The following is a 26,274-nucleotide window of genomic DNA, read 5'->3' on the forward strand; positions in this document are numbered from 1 at the left end:
TGTTGCACCAATGAACCCAATATGCAGCATATAGAACTCTTCCCAACGCACTACACATTGATGGTTAGACTATTCCAAACAAGTAATTTTCTGATGTCCATGCAATAAAAATGCAGCAAAAGGAAAAACAATGTATTTGCTGTAAAGGAGTTCTTACATGTGCACCAACAGACTAAATGGAGCAAGGACAGCCAGACAACTCTGGGTTTGCCTTATCATGGGGGAAACCATATTAACTGGATACAAATATCCCTGTACAGCCAATTACTATGTACCTGGGCATACTGTGATCTGCTGGCACCCACTTACACAAGAATAATTTCCCATTTTGGGGACAAAGGTGAAATCTTCTTTTTGCATTTGGTACTTTAAAGGGAACCTGTCCTTATCCAAATAGGTAGTATCCAATGTACTGTGTACTGTGTAAATTCTGAACTCCTATTGCTGATCTCTTCCATGAGAAAATGAATGGTTATTATTATTATTATTATTATTATTAATGATAATAATAATAATAATAATAATAATAATAAGCCTCTCTGAATTTAAATATCATGGATTGTTTAGACAGGTCCTTACATTACTTAGTTATTGGTAATTCTACTTCACACTACATTGTAACTGAAAATTTTGCAAAACTTACAAAGATTCCTGCCATAGAGGTATTAATCAACCAAAGCTTCCATTTTAATTTAGGATAGAGTGGAGAAGGGTAAGAACCCCTGTCTGTTTTTTATTGTTGACTGCATTACTATCTCCTTCACTTCCTGTCCCTGTGACACCATACATCCCTTGACACAAAGAATGTCACCAGGGTAGGAAATTAAAGTAAATCTTCCTACAGTTACAAAAATCTGACATAATGTATCCCTAAACTACCCAGAGCATAAAATGCATAAATAAAAATATCTGCCATTGATGTTGGTTTTTCCTGGAACCACAAGTTCCTGCAGATCTTGTTAGACAGTTGTGAGCCTCGCAGATTTCACATCAAAGCAATACATGTTCCATGCATGCAGTGACAGAGGGATTAGTTTTATTTACCAGCCCAATTCAAACATCCCTCCCTCTTAGGTTGGGCTCATTTCACAGGTTCTACCTGCTCAGTGTTTGCCTTTTCATGCTATCTATAGAAGAATTCCAACAAAACGCATGGCTTTCTTAGAAAGGAGGAAAAGAAGAAAAAAAACGCAACATATTTTATTACCATTTTTATTACAATCGTTCCCTTGGGCAGGACAGATCTGCAGCAATGTACAATTACAAGTAATTACATAAACAAATGCAAGGAGTAGCTGAGCCTTTAACATTTAGCAAGGCAAAGAGGAATTTGACACCGTGCAAATAAGATGTAAAACTCTCATCACGTGATCTTTGTGGGAAGCAGTAAGCACCTTATACAATTCATCATATACTGGGCTTTGGGTATGGAAAACTTCCTTGTGTTTTTCGAATGTATACTGGGAAAACAAGAATAGCCCCAAAACTGGAGCAAAGTTCACCACATACATTACAATCTGATTGTACAATGTCCTTTAAATCTACCAAAAAGCAATGTAGTGCATGGGTTGCCTGATTGGATACAGATTAATTAGAAAGATTAGATAGGTTATCATAATACATATTTTTTGGTAAATATAAAGTTGATTTTACAAAGTTTGTATGCTCAGATTGTAACATGTATGGTGACTCTAAATTAAACTGGAACAGTAACACTGGAGCAGGTACTTACTGCACCAATTTTAATTCAGCCTTTAGAATCAAAAACAAATGATTTGTTTGCTATAGTTTCATTAATAAAAATTGGTGTAAACATCAAGCTGACCATTCTGATACCTAATTAGATTTCACCTTTAAGAAGAATCTAGTGATTCAATTGGTTACTGTCACTCAACTGCTCCATATTTTTTCCAATTCTGTTTAAACATAGACATCATTTGGCCCCTGTATAAAGAATCAGTGGGGTAGCTTCACAAAAACTAGTGCACACTGAATTTGGTGCAGATGTGCATGGTAACCAATCATCTTCTAATTTCAGCTTGTTCAATCAAGCTTTAACAATGAGCCTAGGTTCACAGTGGTACAATTTGGCATGCCATTTGACATGTCAAATGGCATGCCAAATCAGCGGCTATTTCCGGCAATAGCACCGTCCGAATTGGTGCAGCCCCGACTTTGCGGCGCAGCGCCGATTCCCAAAAGTGGTTCCTGTACTACTTTTGGTGACTTCGGGGGCCATTTGTATAGACATCTGTGCAGGAACCCACACAGATGTCTGCCAAATCACCGCTGAAGTCGGACTGCATTGCCTGGTTGAAATCGTACGAGTTCAGCTGAACTCGCGCGATTTCTAACCCGCAGCAATGTGAACCTATGCTTAAACCTGGAATCTGATTGGTTACTATGCACAGCTACCCCAGATTCAGAATGTGCACCAGTTTTACTAAATCTCCCCCCCAGTAAGACCTCATCTGGAATATGCAGTTCAGTTTTTGGCACCAGTTCTCAAAAAGGATATCGGGGAACTGGAAAAAGTGCAGAGAAGGGCAACCAAACTGATAAGAGGCATGGGGGAGCTCAGCTATGAGGAAAGATTAGAGGAACTGAATTTATTCTCTCTTGAGAAGAGGAGATTAAGGGGGATATGATCAACATTTATAAATACACAAGTGGTCCATATAGTGAACTTGGTGCAGATTTATTTAAGTTTGGGTCATCACAAAGGAAAAGGGGGCATGCTTTAGGTCTGGAAGAAAAGAGGTGTAACCTCCACATACAGAAAGGCTTCTTCGCAGTACGAGCTGTGAAAATGTGGATAAGCCTCCTAAGAGAATTACTTCTGGCCAGCTCTGTGGACTGTTTTAAATAAATGTTGGATGACTTCCTAAACACAAAAACACACAAAGGGGTTGATTTACTAAAACTGGAGACTTCAAAACCTGGTGCAGCTGTGTATGGTAGCCACTCAACTTCTAACTTTAGCTTATTAATTAAAAAAAAAACCTGAAAGCTGATGGTTTCTGTGCAGAGCTGCACCAGATTTTGCACTCTCCAGTTTTAGTAAATCAACCCCAAAATATAACTGGATATTACCTTTTATAAGTAATTCACCAGAGATGGTTAATTCAGGGAATATCTGATCACCTATGGGGTATCAAGAAAGATTTTGCCCGCTGCAGTAAATTGGACCATGCTTAATAAGGTTTTTTGGTTTGCTTTCCTTTGGATCAACTGTGGGTATAAAGGTTTATGTTGTTTTTCAACCTGAAAATCGATGTAACTATGGGGTTGATGTACTAAAACTTGAGAGTGCAAAATCTGGTGCAGCTCTGCGTAGAAACCAAACAGCTTCCATTTTTTAAAAAATTTCCAAGATTAATTGAACAAGCTGAAGATAGAAGCTGATTGGCTACCATGCACAGCTTCAACAGATTTTGTTCTCTCCGGTTTTATAAAATCAACTCCAAAATATAACTGGATATTATACCACCAGAGATTATTCCATCAGACTCCTATCACACTGAGGTGCTTTTCAGGCATTTTAGTGCTATAAATAGCCTCTAAATAACACCTGAAAACCGCCTCCCATTCATTTCAGTGTGTCTTTTTACACTGGGGTGGTGCGTTTGCAGGACAGTAGGAAATGTCCTGCAAGCAGCATCTTTGGGGCGGTTTGGGAGCACTGTATACAGTGTTCCCAAAACGCCCTGCCCATTGAAATGAATGGGCAGCGCTTCCAAAGCACCTGAAAAGTGCTTCAGAAGTGTAGCAACACAAGCATTTTTTAACCCCTTCTTTGGGGTTAAAAGCGCCCCGCTAGCGGCCAAAAAAAACTGCGCTAAAGTTGCACTAAAAAGAGTGCTGCTTTAGCGCTAACAAGACCTCAGTGTTAAAGGGGTCTCAGGGAAAATCTGGTCGCCTATGGGGAATTAGGAAGGATTTTTTTTCACTGCTGCAGTAAATTGGGCCATGCTTTATAAGTTTTGTTTTTTTTTCCTCTGGATCAACTGTGGGTATAGAGGTTTATGTTGTTTTCAACCTGAAAATCTATGTAACTATGGGGTTGATTTACTAAAACTGGAGAGTGCAAAATCTGGTGCAGCTCTGCATAGAAATCAATCAGCTTCCAGGTTTGTTTGTTTTTTTTCCAGGCTTAATTGAACAAGCTGAAGTTAGAGGCTGATTGGCTACCATTCACAGCTGTACTAAATTTTGCCTACTCCAGTTTTAGTAAATCAACCCCTATTTTTGTACATGAAAAGTTCTTATAGTGAAATAAAAACGGTTGAACTGATATTACATTCTTCCTAGCTGTGTGTCATCTGAATAGGATCCAGGCGTTGGAAAAGTTACCTAGAGCAACAGAAGAGAGGAAAACAGTTAAAAACTGGACACTTGATGATGATGATGATGATGATGATGATGATGATGATGATGATGATGATGTAAGATCACATAATAGAGCAAACACAAAAGAAATACAAAAAAATAAATTAGAATGTATATCAGCAATAATAATATTCTAATTTATATAATATAAATAAAGTGCCATATTTTATTACACACACATCTAAAATCCTCTGTGCCTCCATTCTTTTTAATATTACATTCAATTGCTAGGCAGTTGTGCAGTGGGCCGGCAGCTCACAGGTTAAGATAAGGAAACATTGCAGGCCGTGCTCGGATTCCTTTGTGTTGAATTATGGCTGTGTTGAGCCAAAGGTCATTACAATGGATAAGTACAGCAATAAAACTAGAAGAACCAGTACTCTTTCCCTATAACGATTATCATTATTGGCTTATTAATACTCGACAATCTTGAATTATACCTTGGTAATAAATAGGGAGCTTGACTCAAGCTCACACAGTATAAAAACAGGATTCCCCTCCTTTACTGGAGGCTGCTACTTTACTGCTCCATCCGCTTGTTAGATCTTCTACTATCTCCTACTATTATGTAACAGGGAAGAATCATACACAAGGGTTTATAATAACGATCTAAATTCAGTACAGCAGATGTTAATACAACTGAAGGGCAGGAAAAAGAAAAGAAAAGAAAAAAAACAAAGAAAAAAAAATACAAACTCTACAAAAATATCAAAATCGTTAAAATATAATAAAATAAAATTTGCAATAAAAAAATCTCCTTTTCTGAAGAAATACAAAAAAAAAAAAAAAAACAACAGGTTTATGGTATGTGTATAGGCGATAAGTTAAGCCTGGCCTATGCCATTTTCCCAGCAGTGTTTGAAGACCCAGTGATTTATAACCTGCCTTAAAATGGGAGAATATACTCCCGGTATTAATAATGTGATTTTTATAGCTTGAGCTATTGTCTTTCCCAAGGAATATGTATCTAGTAGCCCATCAATGGAATGATAAACGACCTATTTTTATGAACCCAAATATTTTATAGGAAAGAGAAAAATACACATATAGGCATTTAAAGACATTGAGGATTTTACAAGGTGAAAAAAGGCTTTTACCACCCACATTGGTCCCTTCTATGGCAAGCAAGGGGTTGAAAACTGTAAAGAATTGTCTGACATAAATATCTCTGTAAAAGGGAAACTTCTTCCCAACGAAAAAAAAAAAAAAAAAAGCAAAATCGTAAATCAAAAGATGTGAAATTCATTGCATCGGTGATTACCATATAAATCCCATGGTTGGTGTTTTAATAAATGATGGCTCCATTCCTAGAAATAATTGTAGCAGTTTGTTTTTATTTTATAATCTCAAACTGTTACATAAAAAAAAACAGCTAAGGATACTTAAATACTAAAATAATACAATACCTAATACAAAATAGCAAAGTCATTGTTTGCACTCATGGTGCCTGTCCCTCCCTCCTGTTACAACACAGCCTTTTGTATAGTTATTACCTATATATGACATAAGTAGCAGTATATATTGATTGCTTACCTGGTGGAGACAGTGAGGTGGAAGGCTTCAATTGAGTCCGAGCTCTAGATGTGATGCAGCCTGGGCTGATGGTGCATTTTCAGTGCCTGTCCTCTATGGGGGGGAAGCCCAATTTCCTCTTTGTCCTTTTGAAGACCTCCATGGGCTTTTGGTGGGTCCGATGCTAGAAGCGGGGGCCGCAAAACTGCTGACTGGACATCCTTGCCAAGTTGGCTTCCCTAAAAAAAAAAAAAAAAAAAAAAAAAAGCTTCAAAGCTTCTCCCTTCCTACAAATCGGCTTATTTGTTGTGGATGAGATTCCTCGAGTTCCAGCTCATCGCAGTCCTGGGTTTCCCTTTTTTTTCTGCCGGATTCTAGCTACAGAAGGCAAAGGGCCCATAAATCTTGTAGAAAGCCCACAGAGACAAGAGGAAATTGTGTATGCATGGCTAGGAGCAGCTAATATCTAAACCCATTAACAAGCCTGGATGGGACTCGAGTTGTTGGGGTACATTAACTTACAGTTAAATTCTGCAAGAGGTAAAAAAAAAAAGACACATTGTGAATTAACATCAACCAAATTTATCATTTGATTTCCTTATCCTATGAAATAAGCTGAGTAAGATCAGCCCCTCCCTCTTTTTTTTTTTTTCTTTGCTTTTTAAACTGTTAATTTTAAGTCTGGCTTGTTTGCATAAAAGTCATAAATCAGGGGGGGTCAGGGAAAGTTTTCTCTGGAAGGATATGTGATGGGTTTGATAAGCTGCCTAGGAGCGTGTGAAACTGATAGCGATGGGGGGCGGGTGATGAATTGAGGGGGTACAGGGAGTTGGGGGGATCAGTGTTTGCCTAACAAATATACACTACCTGGGTCAATAAATGTTATGACAAAGGGAGATAAGAAAAAGGATAGGTGGGGGGTTCTAATTAAATAAAATAAATATATATATATTTTTTTATTGATCATCTGTATCTCTCTCTCTCTCTTTTTTTTTTTTTTTTTTAAAGGAATCCATTACAACGCCCATTCCCTTTCCAGTAATCTATGCAAATGTGTGCACTGATTGTATGTGTGGATGCAATGACGCAGGGCTAGGTTCACTGCTTGACAACCCCTCTTAAAGACCACTAAACAATCATAATCTGCATAGGCAATACCCCCACTACAGCACCACTTCTCTCCTTTTTTTTTCCACCCCCACCCGCCCCAAAAAGGGCCCTCCAGAACTGGCTTTCCAAACGCCTCCCCAACATCCGTGTGCTCAGCCCTCTTTATTCTGTGACTGACTATCCTCTGCAGCCTGTTCTACTGCTCCCTCTTCGCCTATGAAAGTGTTAAAGGTAAGATATTTTCACTCCAAGCAAACAGCAGGCTTTTGTATACATGATTTATAGTCTGATTCTTGGTTCAAACAGAGTTCACATGAATGTGCTACTGCTGAAGGCTAGGAGATGGGGCTGACTTCACACTAGCACGGCTGCCATTAAAAATCCCTTTCCTCTTAAACTCTCTAGCTTTGCAGACTTGTTGTATATGGAGAAGAGATATAGATATGGACGATCGGGAGAATTACATTCTGTCCACGACCTTAAACTGTAATCTACATAAGAGTTCATTTCTAATGACACCCCTGACAGTGCCAGAACCCCGACAATATATATGATTGATTTATCTAATATATATCTATATATCTATATCTATATCTATATCTATATCTATATCTATATATATATATAGATATAGATATATCTATATATATATATAGATCTATAGATATATATCTATAGATATATAGATATATATCTATATCTATATCTATAGATATAGATATAGATATATATAGATATCTACAGATATATAGATATCTAGATATATATCTATATCTACATCTATATATATATAGATATAGACATATCTCTATATAGAGATATCTATCTCTATATATAGATCTATCTATCTATCTATCTATCTATCTATCTATCTATCTATCTATCTATCTATCTATCTATCTAATTATAGATATACATCTATATATAGATATATGGATAGATATGGAGATAGATATCTAGCTATATATATAGTTATCTATAGGAAAGGGGGTGCTTAAATATTACATTTTGCATTAATTAAAAATATATATATATAATAATGAAACATCCCTTGTATTCCTTTGAGCCTTTATTTAAAAGCACACTATTCATAATGCTGTTGATTTTTCAGGTCTTGCCAAAAGCATCCTCAATATTTTTTTTGCATTAATATAAATGTCCCATAGATATTAGGCAGATTGAATTAGTTTCTTTTGTAGCTCCCAGTTAAACTCCCAGCACATTGGATTTTATTTACAGCCTGGGTGTCTCTCTTTTTTTTTTTGTTGGTGGGGTGCAGTAAACCAGGAGCTAAAAAAATGATAATTCGTTTTTTGAAAAATGCTTGGCACACATTCTGAAGCCGGTTGGGAGATAAATCTAAAGAGGGTCATGCAAATCATATTTATGGAGTGGCTATTAAATAAACATCAATTTTATTATCCTCTCTAGCACGTGCTTGTGTTATGTTGTGTTAAGGGTGGATATGGGACTTGGGGGGATTATTGGAGGTAAAAGGTCCCCATCCATGTAATGTTATGTCAAGGATGGATATGGCACTTGGGGGGATTATTGAAGGTAAAAGGTGCCCATCTGTGGTATATTGTTTTAGGGGTGGATATGGCACTTGGGTTGGGGGGATTATTGGAGGTAAAAGGTCCCCATCTATGTTATGTTAAGAGTGGATACGGCACTTGGGGGAATTATTAGAGGTAGCAGGTGCCCATGTTATGTTGTGGTTAGGGTGGATATGGCACTTGGGGGAATTATTGGAGGTAAAAGGTGCCCATCTGTGTTATGTTGTGTTAAGGGTGGATATGGCACTTGGGTTGGGGGGATTATTGGAGGTAAAAGGTTCTCATCTGTGGTTTGTTGTGTTAAGGGTGGCTATGGCACTTGGGGGGGGGGGGGGATTTTTGGACGTAAAAAGTCCCTGTCTGTGTTATGTTGTCATAAGGGTGGATATGGCACTGGGGGGGGGGGGGGGGGGGGGGGGCTTGGAGGCAAAGGGTCCCCATTTGATAAAGTGCTGTTCTATAGAAGAACAATGGGTTGGTGTTTGTTACTTGTGCAGGTCCCATATGACACAATGGAACTGGGACTGAGGATACCTGTTGGGAACAAAGACTCAAGTTCTAGGGGGTGCTGAGGACTCCATGGAAAACAAGCCATGTACAGCACAAGTCCTGCCAGTGACTGGGGATCTGGCTGGAGGAAGTCTGCCAAGTGGAACACTTTGTGTTATTATTGCTCTTGGCTCCATGTGAGTCAAATTCCTGAGTCCTCTGTAAACAGTTGGAAATGTTAAGAGAAAGTTTGAACGGTAAATATGAAGGGAATGTGCATGCAGCTGAGTCCCTGGGTTTACACAGAGAGGCCCCCTTCACTGTGCAGGGAGACACCCTCTGTCCCACTGAAGACACACTCCATGTATCCTGTCCTGACACTGTATATGGGGACACCTGGGAATGGGGGAACCACACACAACAGCTGACAACATTTAGGAATGGTCATGGGAAATAAAGAGCTAGAACACCCAAGTTTCTCCAAATATATTAATGGCTTGCAGGAACATTAGTAAAAAGTGTCACTCTCATGCCAAAAACTGTAATTTGACAGTAATAAAGATATGAAGTAAGGCTGACCATACATTATACAATTTTCTTATTCCCTTTTCTTTAGATTTACAACTATGTAGTGCAAGGGCCTGCCAGAATGCATACAAATTAAACGTGTGTAGGTTTGACCTCATATTGTATGGTGTTTGGTAAATCTAAAGAAAAATTGTACAAGAACATTGTATAATGTATGGCCAGCCTAAGATAGTGAGAGTGGATGCTGTAAATATGGCCAGCCTAAGATAGTGAGAGTGGATGCTGTAAAGAAACAAGATATAATGGAAAATAAATAATTTATAAGACCAAAGTCCATCCATGGAGTACACTTATCAAAGGGGATGTTCTGATTTCCACAGTATAGTAACACAAACCATATAATAATAATAATAATAATAATAATATATATATATATATATATATATATATATATATATATATATATATATATATATATATATATATATATAATTTTTTTTTTTTTTTTTTTTTAATGTTTTTTTCAGGGCTTTGTCTGTCTCTAAACTTTTCATGCATTGCTGCCCAGCTAGTGTTGTTGCTCTTTCTGATTTGTGTAGTGAAGTGATCTGAGATTGCCTGGGAAGGGTTGCTGGAAAAGCCAGATCAAATGATAACTATTGTTCACCTTTTCCTAAGTCCATCCATCATCCCAGGTATATAACCTGTAGTGTTTATACCATAAGCAGGAGGTTAACCTTTCTGAAGGCAGTCACGTGGAAAACACACAAGCAACATTAAAGTATAGTCTCCCAGTCAGATATAAGCCGCCATCTCATTACTGTTAATCATTTTTATAACTTCCTACGGCACTTCCAGTGCATAAATCCAGCTGTCACGGATTTCATCTGTCATTTTACAGTTTATACAACAAATGCTGGGATATAGGTTGTACAAAGCGCTGGACAGATCAGAGATCATAGAAGAACTGGTCATTAAAAGTATAATTCCGACTTTTTTTTTTTAGAAAAGTCGATTTTACAGGCATGGCTGTGATGAAATAAAGTAGTTATTTATTACTCATCGTATTTTTCATGGACTCCTGAATTTTCCCCGTGCTCTTGTGAAAATAGAACATTTCCTTGTTGCCATCAGGGTCTACAATCTCTATAGAACATTTATAAAGTAAAGTAGTACTTTAGTGAGAATGTAAAACAATAAAAAAAATCATAAAGACTGAAAAAGTGTTTTTTTTTTTGTTACATGTTTGTAATGTATGAAATATATTATAATATTGTATAACATGTAAGGTGGGTGTTGTTTTAAGTTGGGTAACTTTTGTTGAGAAAAGTTTTTATGCTTGTGCAACATCCCCCTTTGTCTATAAGGCTTTATATTAATCTGTTATCTGGTCGTTATCCACACATCAGGCTCTCTGAAAATTAAAATATTTACTGCTGGATAAAATATACTTTTGATGGTATATTTTTATTATCAACAAAAAGTTATTTTGTGTTTTTTTTTTCTTTAATGTGAACTATTTCTTCTAGTAGCCTTTGTTTCAGCTGTTTATTCTTTGTATGTAAATTATCCCCACGTAGTCTTTGTTTGATCCTCTGTGGAATTCCATGATTTTTGAAACGGAAAAAAAAATCCCCAAACATAAAATGATGGACTAATATGTGTGTTCATTTCTCTAAGCACCCGGCGACGTACTAAGTTTTATGTGTCTTTCTATTGAATTAAATAGAAAATACTTTATTTTTTAAGCAAGTAAAAATAGTTACTTTTGTACTAGAGATTGTAATTGCTTCAGTGGATTTAAATAGTTAATACTAGCAATGCTCCTTTATGGTGTCCTATATAGGGAATATGTAGGTAGGGGGTCCTAGCTAAGAAGATCTGTAGAAAAGACATTAAAAAGTAATACATACATTTTAGGAAAGTCCTATTCCCTCTTTCTCTGTATCCCTTCCTCTCTCTCCCCACCCAGGAAGGATTTCAAGAGGCAGCTTTCAGACTGTACAGCAGAATGATATTTAGGACCTACCACAGAGGATCAAGAAAAAAAAAAGAAAAAAAACTCTTCATGTCCAAATCTTCTTTGTTATAAGAGTCTCAGGGAAAAAGTATCCAAAATCTAGGTGTAGGTGTACCGTCATGTGACGTCAGAAGGTGGTTCCTCTGTTTTTTTGCCCCTAATCCTACATTTTTTTTTCTATTTGCTCTTGTTCTGACTTTTTTGTCTGTGTGTCAGCAGGTCTGAGGCCTCGTTGCAGAGTATTTTGGGCTGGAGGAAGACAAGATGGCTTGGATCCACAGCTAGGATGCCTTTCTATTATTTGTTTGGTGTTTGATAAGCCTGGCTCAGGGTCACTTGGGGGTGATCACTGATAATCTGATCACCAATCGGTCAGTGTCACTTCTTCTTTTGCAAAGAGAACTAAAGGCAGCAAACAAGATGCAAAAATCACTTTACTACGACAACTCAGGTCCCTTCGCAGGCTGTGGCTTCCAAGGGACCAATGGCATTAGCTACTCTGGTCGCCCAACCTATGCCACTGAAAATGAATATGAACCTCCTTACTGCCTTCAGCCAGAAACCACCTCTAGTTCCAGCAGCAATAAAGACGAGCTCTCTATTAAGAGCATTAACTTTCATTTGCCGGATGCCCCAGAACAAGCACAGCAGCCCAAGTCACCAAACTCAACTTCTCCTGCCCCAAAATCAGCGACCACCCAGAGCTGCCCATCCAAGGCGAGCAATGGACCAGATCCTGATGATGTCACTGGCACTAAGAAAAGCAGCAAGAGCAACAACTTACCCAAACAGATCTTTCCCTGGATGAAAGACAGCCGACAGAACTCCAAGCAGAAGAAGCAAGCCCCTCCCCCAGCAGGTAAATGCAATGAACCCCTCCTTTTCCTCCTATATGTCTACCTGTGCTATGTGTACAGAGCCCCCATCCATTCCCTTCTTCCTCCTATTTACCTGTGATATGTGCACTTTGCCCCCTTCCACCCCTTCTCTTCCTCCTATATGTCTACCTGTGATATGTGCACTGAGCCCCATCCATTTTCCCCTTCCTCTTATATGTTTTTACTTGTGCTTTGTGCACTTAGCTCCCAACCATTCCTCCTTTTCCTCCTATATGTCTACCTGTGCTGTGTGCACTGAACCCCCATCCATTTCCATCTTCCTCCTATATGGTTACATGTGATATGTGCACTTAGCCCCCATCCACCCCTTCTCTTCCTCTTATATGATTACCTGTGATATGTACACTTAATGCCCATCAATCCCACCTCTTCCTCCTATATGTCTACCTGTGATATGTACACTTGACCCCCATCCATCCCTTGACCCCCATCCATTCTTCTTATCTACCTGTGATATTTGCCCTGAGCCCCCATCCATCCCTCCTCTTCTTCTTATCTACCTGTGATATTTGCCCTGAGCCCCCATCCATCTTACTCTTCCTTTCATAGGTTTACCTGGGATGTGTACACCTAATTCCCATCTATCCCTCCTCTTCCTCATATATGTCTACCTGTGCTATGTGCACTGAGCCACCATCCATTCTCCTTACCTGAGATATGTACACTTAACCCCTATCTACCCTTTCTCTTCCTATTTGTGTACATGTGATATTTGCACTGAACCCCATCCATCTTCCTCTTTCTTTTTTTAGGTCTACCTGTGATATATACACTTAACTCCCATCTACCCCTCTCCTTCCTCTTATATGTCTACCACTTATATGTACACTTAACTCCCATCTACCCCTCCTTTTCCTCTTATATGTCTACCTGTGATATGAAAACTGAGCCCCACCCATTCCCTATTTCTTCTATATGTCTACCTGTGATATGTACACTTAACTCCCATCTACCCTTCCTCTTCCTCTTATATGTCTACCACTTATATGTACACTTAACTCCCATCTACCCCTCCTCTTCCTCTTATATGTCTACCTGTGATATGAAAACTGAGCCCCACCCATTCCCTATTACTTCTATATGTCTACCTGTGATATGTACACTGAGCCCCATCCATTCCCCACTTCTTCATATATGTTTACCTGTGCTATGGGCACTGAACCCCCACCCATTTCTCCTCTTCCTCCTATATGAGTACCTGTGCTAGCTGCACAGAGCCCCCATTCCCCTCATCTTCCTCCTATATTTATTTACCTGTGACATATGCATTGAACCCCTACCAACCCTTCTTATTCCTTTTATTCTCCACCTGTAATGTGTGCACTGAACCCCCACCTACCCTTCCTATTTCTTATATACTTTACCTGTGATGTGTGCACTGAATCCCCACCTACCCTTCCTATTTCTTATATACTTTACCTGTGATTTGTGCACTGAACCCCCACCTATCCTTCCTATTGCTTATACTGTATACTTTACCTGTGATTTGTGCACTGAACTCTCATCCACACTTCTTTTGCTATATGTCTACCTCTGATATATGCACTGAGCCCCCATCCACCCTTCCTCTTCCTATATATCTACACATGCTATGTGCACTAAGCCCCCATTCCCTTCCCCCATTTTTCTCCTATATATCTACCTGTGATATGTGCAATGGGGTTGACATCGCAAACACTGTAACCAACACATTCCCTAGTGTGATTGAGGGTCACTTAAGGTAGAACTTCAGGGAAGGAGATGAGAAGGGATTGGCTTAACTGAATATTTCTAAAATGTGTCACTGATCTAAAGTGTATTTTCTGAATCAGAATCCCTGTTGATTTCAAACTAGAGCAACTAAGTATGGGGAGGGAGACCAACGAATTAACACTGTAGTGTGTGTATGTGTGTGTGTGTGTGTGTGTGTGTATATGTAGGTTTATGTGTATGTGTGTGTGTGTGTGTGTATGTTTGTAGGTGTATGTGTGTGTGTGTATGTATGTAGGTGTATGTGTGTGTATGTGTGTGTGTATGTGTGTGTTGCATAGCAATTTATTATTTGTTTGTAGTTGATACAGGGGGAAAGCTCCAACAGGAAAAGTTTTTGATTCCCACAGCAACCAATTGGAATGTCTGTTTTATAGTGAACTCTGGGCTGCAGAAATGGCAGATGCAAGCTGATTGGCTGTTAGTAGAAGAGATCATTATAGAACACTTTTCATACATCATACGCACTCAAGTTTGTGAATAAAATTGTCAACACTATTAAATTTATGAAAATCTCTACAAAATAGCCAGAGTTGCCTTGAGATAATTTTACTTTCCATCCTGAAACTTGCACAGTATAATGTGCCCTGTGACATTCTCTGACCCTTTCCGCTAAACAAGTGTCTGCCTCGGATTCAGAACACCAAGGTTGCCCTTCCCTACCCTATACTTCATTTATTACTGATGCAGAGGATAAACAATGTTTCTGATCTCCTCTACCGTGTCCCTCTGGGGCTCATAGAAGTTCACTGTCACTGTCATCACAACACATGTAGTATCGGGGAAAACAAGAAACTTAAAAAGTACTAATTATCAAAGAAGTAAAAATAACATAATATAACAAATAACTATAACATAATAATAAATAATGGAACACATAATAACAAAATGTAACTTTAAATAATAGAACAAATAATAACAAAATGTAACATTAAATAACAGAACAATTAATAACAAAATGTAACATTTAATTAACTTGGTAGAACTGGACGGTTTTAGCTAAAGATATTATTATTTTTTGCCTATGAAAAATTACTGATGGAATCATAGTAGAGGTAACAGAGATCAATAGCTTCTAGCCACAATCCAGCTTGTACCTGATGGTGGAAGCTTTGTCTACACAGGCTGGTTTACTAAGCGATCTTTTTCACACCAGTGCTGTCTTCATGTGGTTACATTCGAAGAACATTCTGTTATTTTCTGCCTGTGTCTGCCTCTAATCGAGTCATCACATTGCTAGTATATAGGTCTCTCTTTTAATAAATGTTCCCCAACATGTAGGCTTATTTTATACTAGTCATACACATAATGATAAATGATTGACCTCTCATGGATCTGAGCATTTCCAATGGTCTATCACTCCAAAAAAATATCTAACTCAGAAAAGAAAGATCAATTTGGTGGAATTTACCTATTTGTCACCAGGATGGATGGTTGATTTTTTTTTAATGAAAACAATTGTTGGTTACACTGGGGTTGATTTACTAAAACTGGTGCAAAATCTGGTGCAGCTGTGCATGGTAGCCAATCAGCTTTTAACTTGCTTGTTCAATTAAGCTTTGACAAAGTAACCTGGAAGCTGATTGGTTTATATGCAGAGCTGCACCAGATTTTGCACTCTCCAGTTTTAGTAAATCAACCCAACTGGGGGTGATTGGTTTCCATGAACAGCAGCACCATATTTTGCCCTCTCTAGTTTTGGTAAATCAACCCCTTAGTGTAATCATTTTCTGAAATATAGAATTGTGGGGTTTTTGAAAAAGATTATTATATCAAATCATTGAATCTTTAAATGACTCATTAAGCTGGTCATACGCTATACAGTCTGAATGGACAATTACAGTTGTACCATCAACTATGTAGTGCAAGAGCTTTCCTGACTGGATACAAATTGAATGGACTGTTTGTCTTTATGTTAAATAGCTTTGGTACATGTAAATGAGATTATACAGAGAATGTACAATCTGATTGTATAGTGTATGGCCAGCTTAAGGTTACATGCACAGGGGTGTTTAAATTTATGCTACAAAAATGCTGCCAGAAAAAAATGCATATCTGTGTGCGTTTATGTGTGTTGATATATGTGCATGGAGTTTAGAAGTGGGTGCATTCTATTGGCTAGATCATTCATTTATTCTAGCCACTGAAATACCACATGGCACATAGGCATAAAAAAACTCTGGTTTGGGGCATTTTTTAGACCTCTGAGCACTGCTTTGAATTATGCCTAGAGCTGCAGAGGTGTGAAATGCCAGATGCCTGAGTCCATATGCACTGACTTAAAAATCGCTGCGTCTACAGGAGTTTTGTGTTCTGCCTGTATGAAGCAGCTCAATGTTATCCTGTGTGTCCATACACATTAGGACAATAAGGCCCCTTTCACACTGGGGCGGTGGGGGCGCCGGCGGTACAACAGCGCTATTTTTAGCGCTGCTGTACCGTCGTTCTTGCAGCAGTATTCGGCCGCTAGCGGTGCGGTTTTAACCCCCGCTGGCAGCCGAAAAAGGGTTAAAATCCCTCGTACAGCGCGGCTATAGCCGCGGTATTGCCGCGGTATAGCCGCGCTGTCCCATTGATTTCAATGGGCAGGAGCGGTGAAGGAGCGGTGAATACACCGCTCCTTCACCGCTCCAAAAAAGCGGTTTGCAGGACTTTTTTTACCGTCCTGCCTGCGCACCGCTTCAGTGTGAAAGCCCTCAGGCTTTCACACTGAACAAACAGCGGAGGCTGTTTAGGGGCGGTTTGCAGGCGGTATTTTTAGCGCAATACCACCTGCAAACCGCCCCAGTGTGAAAGGGGTCTTAGAGGCATATTTTGAGCTCAAGGTAGAGGCAGGAAAAAAAAACAACTTTTGGTTCGTGTTCCTGATTGGAGCTTTCACAAAACTCTCCTAAACTTGTATAAACTCTGTACAAAAAACATGAGCATTTTGCTAAAAGCCACATTTTTCTGTCCCTGGCGTTAAACCTAAGCCTAGGTTCACACTATTGCGAACAAAGACATCGCATGTGATACCGCATTGCTGTGCAGATCACATGTGATGTCTGCGCAATGTGAATTCAGCCATACAGTTTGTATGGCTGAACTCGCATTGGATTTGCATGAAAGTGCGTTCTGATCCTTGTCTGAATTCACAGTTTGCACTGGGGTTGTCATTAACTTTGTATTGACAACCCGCAGTGGTTCGCAGAACCCAGTGTGAACCACCCATGTTACGCATTTTGCAGCAATTGCAACAAGATTAAGGCCTGGTTCACACCTATGCATTTTTTAGTGTATTTTCAGTTTTGTAGAGACACACTACAGTCCTTTTAACATGGTTTCCGATGGATGTAGTTCACATCTGTGCATTTTATGGAAAGGGCCGTGTTTTTTTTCTGTTTTTTTGGTTCCATTGACTTCAATGGTCTACAGATGAGTATTGGAAAATGCAATATACAAACTGCAACCTGCACAAGTGTGAATCAGGCCTTAGGCTCCATTCACACTAGCGCGTTTTTTTAAAGCATTTTGCATTTTGCAGAAATGCATGGGAATTTTTTAACATGGGTTCCTATGGAACGTGTTCACATCAATGCCTTTTTGTACCTCTGCATTTTTGGAAAGGGCCAGAGACTTTTTTTCATGCAAAATGCAGCGTTTTGCATGTAATAGAATTCAATGGACCAGCATCAAAAACGCAAGTGCACCGTTTTTGATGCGTTTTTGGCGTTTTTTTTTTAAACTGTAAAAAAAACGCAAAACATGGCAAAAACGCAGCAAAAACGCTGTAAAAACACTACAAAAACGCTGCTCAAAAACGTGGCAAGCATGACAAAAAAAACTCCAAAAACGCTCAAAAGCAACATGCATAGATGTGAATCGAGCCTTAGGCCCCTCTCACACTGGGGCGGTGGGAGCATCGGCGGTACAACAGCGCTATTTTTAGCGCTGCTGTACCGTCGTTCTTGCAGCTGTATTCGGCCGCTAACAGTGTGGTTTTAACCCCCGCTGGCGGCCGTAAAGGGTTAAAATCACTCGTACAGCGCGGCTGTAGCCGCGGTATTGCCGCGGTATAGCCGCGCTGTCCCATTGATTTCAATGGGCAGGAGCGGTTTAGGAGCGGTGAATACACCGCTCCTTCACTGCTCCAAAGAAGCGGTTTGCAGGACTTTTTTCACCGTCCTGCCAGCGCACCTCTTCAGTGTGAAAGCCCTCGGCGGTAAAACAGCGCTATTTTTAGCGCTGTTTTACCGCTGTATTCGGCCGCTAGCGGTGCGGTTTTAACCCCCCGCTGGCGGCCGAAAAAGGTTTAAAACCACTCGTATAGCGCGGCTATAGCCGCGGTATTGCCGCGGTATAGCCGCGCTGTCCCATTGATTTCAATGGGCAGGAGCGGTTTAGGAGCGGTAAATACACTGCTCCTTCACCGCTCCAAAGATGCGGCTGACAGGAGATTTTTTCTTCTTCTGTCAGCACACCGCTTCAGTGTGAAAGCCCTCGGGCTTTCACACTGAACAAACAGCGGAGGCTGGTTTGGGGCGGTTTGCAGGCGGTATTTTTAACGCAATAACGCCTGCAAACCGCCCCAGTGTGAAAGGGGCCTTAGGCTGGATTCACACCTATGCATTTTTAGTGTTTTTTGCATTTTGCAGATTTGCACTACAGTCCATCTAGCATGGTTTCCTATGGAACATGTTCTGTAGTGCAAATCTGCAAAATGCAAAAAGCACTGAAAATGCATAGGTGTGAATCCAGCCTTAGGCTCCATTCACACTAGCGCGTTTTTTGATGCATTTTGCAGAAATGCATGGGAATTTTTTAACATGGGTTCCTATGGAACATGTTCACATCAATGCTTTTTTGTATCTCTGCGTTTTTGGAAAGGGTCGGGGACTTTTTTTCATGCAAAAAGCAGCGTTTTGCATGTAATGGATTTCAATGGACAAGCATCAAAAACGCAAGTGCACCGTTTTTGCAGCGTTTTTGCGGCGTTTTTGCGGCGTTTTTGCCGCGATTTGCGTTTTGCGTTTTTTTTTTTGTTTTTTTTTTACAGTTTTTTTTTACAGTCTAAAAAAAAATTAAAAAAAAATTAAAAAAAAAACAAAAAAAAAAAAAAAAACGGCAAAAACGCATCAAAAACGCTGCAAAAACGCTGCAAAAACGGTGCACCTGCGTTTTTGATGCTTGTCCATTGAAATCCATTACATGCAAAACGCTGCTTTTTGCATGAAAAAAAGTCCCCGACCCTTTCCAAAAATGCAGAGAAACAAAAAGGCATTGATGTGAACATGTTCCATAGGAACCCATGTTAAAAAATTCCCGTGCATTTCTGCAAAATGCAAAATGCATCAAAAAACGCGCTAGTGTGAATGGAGCCTTAGACTCAAATCACATCTATGCATGTTGCTTTTGAGCGTTTCTGCAGTGTTTTTTGCGGTGCTTGCCGCGTTTTTGAACAGTGTTTTTACAGCGTTTTTGCGGCGTTTATGCAGTATTTTGCGGGGTTTTTTTACAGTTTTTTTTATACTGTATACAGTGTAAAAAAACCCAGAAAAAACGCAAAACGCGTCAAAAACGCAGCAAAAATGCTGTAAAAACGCTGTACTTGCGTTTTTGATGCTGATCCATTGAATTCTATTACATGCAAAACGCTGCATTTTGCATGAAAAAAAGTCCCTGATCCTTTCCAAAAACGCAGAGGCACAAAAATGCATTGATATGAACATGTTCCATAGGAACCCATGTTAAAAAATTCTTGCTTTACACATTGAATCTTGATTCTACAACCCCTGTACAATCTCATTAACATTTACCAAAGCTATCATATTTGGATACACCTACAATCCAATCCATTTCTACACAGGTTCTTATAGTCGGTGGTAGATCTAAAGGAGATTGTACAATCTGATTGTACAGTGTATGGGCAGCTTTAAAGCTTGTAGATCAGGATTTGTAGATTTTGGCATTGTGGAGTTTTTTTTACAAGTATCGTTTTGGACTAAATCCTAAAGTAATCTACCAATTTGTATTTCAGAGGATGAGAGCTCACTGGACAATAGTTTTCTTAGCTCTGCATCCAAGAGGGCCAGGACAGCCTACACCAACTCCCAGCTGGTAGAACTGGAGAAAGAATTCCATTTTAATCGCTATCTATGCCGCCCTAGGAGGCTGGAGATGGCCAAACTACTGAACCTGTCTGAGAGGCAAATCAAGATCTGGTTCCAGAATAGGAGGATGAAGTACAAGAAGGACCACAAGGGGAAAGGAGGAGCTTTGTCTCCTGGGGGGCAGTCTCCCTGCAGAAGTCCATCCTTGCTCCCTTACTCCAGCGCGCTCCCCCTAGAGGACGAAAATGGCTATGACGTGCCCATGCCTAATGAGTTTAACAAGAGCCCTGGGAACATGTATGGTTTAACTGCTTACTCAGCACCTCTCTTTGACAACCCTCCAGCCCAAAAACGATATGGGACAGAGTCCCTAGCCTCTGAGTACGACCACCCTTCTCTGCATGGAGATATAGGCTATGATAGCCCTGGTCTACAGGGAAGCCAGAGCTACCTTGGAGGGAGTTACCTGGAAAATGTGCCTGGGAACTGTTCCATGTTCAATCTGCCCCATCCTTCATCAGATAACATGGACTACAGCTGTGCAGCACAGACACCCAGCAAACACCATCTCGGTCCATGTGACCCTCATCCCACCTACACAGACTTAAACATTCATCCTGTGCCTCAGGGGTGTTCCCAGGAGCCCCCTGTGCTGACACATCTGTAGAATGCTCTACTCTTTGAAACATAAGGGCAATTTATTCTGGCCCATTATGTCATTAAGTAGGGAAAAAAACTATACATGTAAACCCACCAACATGCCTCAGCTTTCTACATCTCATATGTATTTACTAAGCTATGCACAATACAGGGACTATGCATGGAGTGCAGACAAAGCCACATAAGCAACCAATTAGTCTAAACTCTCCCTTACCTCCCCTATAGTAGAAAGTCTTAAGCCTGGACATAACTACCAGGGAATGTAAAATCACACAAAAAAGTCATTTTTTTTAAAGACTATCCAATTCGTTCTTTCAAAGCCCATCCCGAAATTTAGTTCTATTTTATTCTGGATTTATGTAAATCCAGTTTTTGTAATTTCTCAATCTTTTTTAGTAGAAACAAAAAGAAAAGGGAATCCTATATTTATATGCGTTGGCGTTAATCCTGTTTAAATATTTTTTTTTCTATTTTTGTTAGTTTATTTTATACTTGTCAATTGTCTTGTTTAATTTATTTTTTAGGGAATTAAAGACAGATTTAGATTTTTTTTTCGTTTATGTGAAATTTGTTCTGTCTTTCAGAGCGATCTGTCTCAGTTTGTCTGTATTTTTAGTAGCTTTGGAAATAACCGTTTGATAAATAAAGAGAATTAAAACCTACGTGCATGATTATTGTCGGTGACATTTCCAAGCAAGATTCTGAAAGTTACCTTAAAGGCAAAAAAAAGGGGATTTTGAAAGTTAAGAGTGTTTGGTTGTGTGTGTTTTTTTCTTGCTAGGGGTTGGATTTCACCCCTAATTCACCCCCATTAATCATCTAGACAGGGACAGTTCACATGGCCCCCTAAAGCCCTTTTCATGTTAAGTTAGTATTCAGCTTTGGTACAATCTTGCTTGATCTGTTCCTGCAGTGTTTCCTGATAAACTTCAATATTCCGGATCTCAGGTTTGACTTCCCCAAGCCTTCTAGCCCGGATTTTTTTATTTTACACGTTTTTCTAGGAAACATCTAGAGAAGGGGAAGGATTCGACAATCCGATCGTTCAGCGCTGCTTCTGGATCGGCCTGTGATGGGCTGATACTGCAGGAGATCATTTGTTACTATGTAGCTTTTATCGTTTTTACATACTTTTTGCTTATGTAATATGTCGCAATGAAGCGATTGTACATTGAAATGTATCAAATTGTAGATATGAATATTTTCTGATCTGTGATCTGAAACCACAGATAAGAAAATGGCAGTTTAATGCACTTTTAATGTGTATTGTAGATCTATAAATCTGACTTTACAGACAGGTGTGCACAAGTCTGAGGATAATAGATAGATAGATAGATAGATAGATAGATAGATAGATAGATAGATAGATAGATTATGGATGTTTGTGTAAATAATTAATATAATTATAACTTTCTTAATAACAGTAACATAACTGCCTCGTATCTCAGAGTTTTATTTTCACTAACATACCAAAGATACATGTAGACATACACACATTTAATATTATTATTGAAAAAAGTTACTTTATACTCTCTGTTTCTATATATACATGTATATATAGACCCGTATATGCATTTAAGCAATGCATCATCACTCTCATCATCATATTTTTATTATTACTACTACTACTATTATTTTGCATATTTGATATATGTGAAAAACTTTCTGTCCACTGCAATATACTACTTATGGGGGAGTGTAGTTCCCTAACTGCTGCATTAATAGAGGAGGAAAATGATCTCGTGATATATTTTTTCAGATGTATTTGTTTTATTTTGGACAAAGACATGGAGTTTGCTTAAAAAAAAAAAAAAGTCTGTTTTGCTTCTAATTTAGGCTGCCATCGGTGCTAGTGCTAAATTACTATTCCATAGCCCAGATGAAATTGTAGCTCCCAGCTAACTCAATTTCCCTGGGAGGAACAGAAGGCCAGAGACTGTCTCCATGTGGCTGGGATTCCATGATTCTCCTTTGCTGCTCCAACAGTCCCGGGGCTCACAATAACACCCACACAAGGATCCTGGCAGTGCTTAGCCAGGCAGCTCTCTGTACTCTCTATACTGAGACCCCAACCATATATGATCCGGGTCACACAAGGGAAAGCAACAGCAGGACATCTTCATGTGAATGATCAGTTGCATCAGCATTTATCTGCTCATGTCTAAAGCAACAGATTCATAAAATTGAATAAAAAAAAGCTAAAAAATAAATACAAACTAAAAAACAAAGGCAAACAAAAGTAGAAGCATTGCTCATAGAGGACATCAAACATAAATTATTTTTCCAGAAAATATGAAGTGAACCTTAGTGGTTGCTTCTGGCAACAACTCTGTTTTTCTCCTTTTCTCATGAGTTTTATTGAAACTATTTCATTAATGCAACACTCTGCACTAATTTTCTATCTATCTATCTATCTATCTATCTATCTATCTATCTATCTATCTATCTATCTATCTATCTATCTATCTATCTATCTATCTATCTATCTATCTATCTCTATCTATCTATCTATGGTCACCTCTACTCTGTCCATAGACATAGCAAGTTTGTGGCTTAATGGTGGCTTTAAAGTTCATTTTCAGCTACAATCATTATCACTTTCCAATGACTAATGATCAAAGTTAGGTGAATTTCAGTGGAAACCACCACAGTGCTACTTGGTTTCCACATTTTTATTGCTCAATTGCTTTAAATAGGAAATGTTTGTAGCTGAATGGTTAGTGAAAGAAACATAATTGCCCTGTGTATGGACAGCAATGCACTTTGAAGTTGCAAGAGCTAGGTATTTCATGCCCCTGAGATTCTCTTTTTGCATTGGAAGCCTATTGATTTTAATGACCTGTCTTAATGCAATGCATGTTAATACATGACATGAAAAGCGCACCTGGAATAATGCACCGCACAAATGTAAATATGCTCTTAGTATATTTCTATTTTTTTTTTGGGGTAGGGTTGAGTAGAGAAGGGATGGTTTAAAAACCCCATGTGAAGTTGTTTTTGCTGTCTGTATCTCCGTTGGGGTTACCATACACATTGCAACCTGAGCATACAATTTGTTTACAGTCATCTTTGGATTTACCAAAATTATGTAACATGAAGATCTTCCTAATGCATTCATTTCAGGTACTTATATAGCGCCATCAATTTATGCACCACTTTACATGTATATTGCACATTCACATCAGTCCCTGCTGTCAAGGAGCTTACAATCTAGGGTCCCTAACTCACATTCACACATTAGAGCTAATTTAGACAGGAGCAGGGTAACCAACCAGCATGTCTTTGGAGTGTGGGAGGAAACCAGAGTATCTGAAGGAAATCCACACAGACACAGGGAGAACATGCAAACTCCAGCAGGTAGCATGGCAGCTGGGATTGGAACCAACAATCCCAGTGCTGCTAGGTGAAAATGCTAAACACTTACTCACTGTGATGCCCGATCTATCCAATCAATTTGTATTCATTCAAGCAGGTCCTTGCACTAATTGGTGGTATATCTAAAGGAGATCGTACCATCAGACTGTATGCCATGTACACACGATCAGACTTGCCAACGGGATAACCTCCATCGGCATTTCTGAAGGAAACATTTAAAACATGTTCTCTATCTAAGTCTGTCAGAAATGCCTATGTGGCATACACACGATCAGAATATCCGACCAAAAGCTCCCATCGGACTTTTTCTGTCGGAAATTCCGACCGTGTGTACAGGGCATTAGAAGTATTAACTGTCTATTTGTTATGGAGACCATTATCACCATGACAGAGAGCAGAAGAAAACCAATTTCTTACAGTAGTCACCATAACAGGAGGTGAGGGTAAATCATCTAATGGGGACACCTCTTCTGTGACAATTGTATAAGAGGGAAACTCCCCTCACTTTTGGAAGATTTTCTCTCACTTCAGGACAGAAAGTGAGGTAAAATCTTTTGAATGCAACACAGACAGCAGAAAATAAACTGGCAGAGGTTTTAACCTTTCCTAATCCTTCCCTACGCTATCCAAAACTAAAAATAGAATTTAGGCTGTACACACAATTTAAAGCAGGACACAAATTAGTAGAATTTTACTTAATTTCCTAATAGTTGATATGGTCAAATCGATGTTCCCTTTCGACGGTAGGAACAAGAAAATTTGAAGGAGAGGGATGGAAAAATTTTCTCGAGCAAACACATTTCTAACAGTACATGTAGTTTTCATTTGGGTAATTCCATTTATTTCAAACTAGAATGTAAAAGAAATGAAATTTGGAAGTACTTTTGAACAGCATTCGTCAAGTCTCTGTATTGCAAGTACTAATGAGATTTTTCATACAAATATTCTTAAAAAAATCTACCAGTGTATGACCAGCTTAAAATAAAGCAATGTTTCCTGTTCTAACAGTTCCAGGCTAATAGAAGGCAATTGATCCATATGGACACAGGATAATTACCAACTCAGGGCTGTACTTACTGCAATGCTAAAAGGTTAGCAGCATTCCCTTTAAAGCAGTTTTAATGACCTTCTTTGAGGTCAGTTTGGCAGGATATACCTGTATTTATCTGAAACAGACAATTTTTTAGGGAATGTTCCCCAGACCTTGATATGGATGGGGACACAAGTCCAGTGAATGAATGACTCCTATCTAGATATGTTGTGGGTAGAAAGAACAATGATCTTGGGTCTTCCTTTGGAAAACATTTCCAATGCTGGTTAGAAAATCAAAGATAATGGTTGGTTACTGGGAGCACCACATGCATTTTCCTTTATTTAGTAACGTAACCATAAAACATGCTTAAAAAATTAGTGCAATAATTGGTAAAATTAAGTATCCCAAATTTCTATATAATTTTATATGACCTTAACCAGTGGTTGTAAAGGTAAAAGTATTTTTTTTTACCTTTCATTCCCTGAAAAAAAAAAAAAAATCACCAAAAATCCTAAAAAAAAATAAAAAAAAAAAAATTTGAAAAAAAAAAAAAATTTTACCTAAACCCTTGTTGCTATGCAATCTTCCTAATCTGCCTCTTCCTATTCCGCGGTGAGTTCTTCTCCTCGGTGAGCAGCCCCGTTGTCTTCTGGGAACTGTGTGTGTTCCCAGAACACCACGGGGCCATTCACAGAATGGAAAACCACTCGCGCATGCGCAGTAGGAAACTGGCAGTGAAGCTGTAAGGCTCCACTGCCTGTTTCCCTTTCCTAGGATGGCGGCGCCGGTACCAGAGAGCCGAGGGATGGGTCGGCCTCGGGCGGCCGACATCGCGGGCACCCAGGACAGGCAAGTACTTATTTAA

The 26,274-nt window shown here is 39.1% G+C and overlaps 1 protein-coding gene and 1 long non-coding RNA gene across 5 annotated transcripts; one reads left to right on the forward strand and one right to left on the reverse strand.

Annotated features, from left to right (window-relative positions):
- Window positions 1-1,198: 1,198 nt before the first annotated feature.
- LOC141127312 (uncharacterized) lies at window positions 1,199-12,492 on the reverse strand. Of its 3 annotated transcripts, none has more exons than XR_012241536.1 (3): window positions 12,389-12,492; window positions 5,923-6,140; window positions 1,199-4,353 (listed from the first exon to the last, which is right to left on the reverse strand). It is a non-coding gene; the product is annotated as an uncharacterized lncRNA (long non-coding RNA). The 3 variants fall into 3 exon arrangements; XR_012241537.1 differs by lacking the exon at window positions 12,389-12,492 and adding an exon at window positions 12,266-12,388; XR_012241535.1 differs by lacking the exon at window positions 12,389-12,492 and adding an exon at window positions 11,498-12,031.
- On the forward strand, window positions 7,111-21,848 carry LOC141127311 (homeobox protein Hox-D3-like). Of its 2 annotated transcripts, XM_073613618.1 has the most exons (3): window positions 7,111-7,242; window positions 11,824-12,463; window positions 20,269-21,848. In XM_073613618.1, exons 2-3 carry the CDS (start codon window positions 12,025-12,027, stop codon window positions 21,006-21,008), a joined length of 1,179 nt encoding a protein of 392 aa, XP_073469719.1. In that variant the 5' UTR covers window positions 7,111-7,242; window positions 11,824-12,024; the 3' UTR covers window positions 21,009-21,848. The 2 variants fall into 2 exon arrangements, with proteins under 2 accessions (XP_073469719.1, XP_073469720.1); XM_073613619.1 differs by lacking the exon at window positions 7,111-7,242 and having other exon boundaries at window positions 11,790-12,463.
- The last annotated feature ends 4,426 nt before the right edge of the window (window positions 21,849-26,274 follow it).

Source organism: Aquarana catesbeiana, linkage group LG02, assembly GCF_042186555.1.
Source record: "Aquarana catesbeiana isolate 2022-GZ linkage group LG02, ASM4218655v1, whole genome shotgun sequence".
Taxonomy (NCBI): Eukaryota; Metazoa; Chordata; class Amphibia; order Anura; family Ranidae; genus Aquarana; species Aquarana catesbeiana.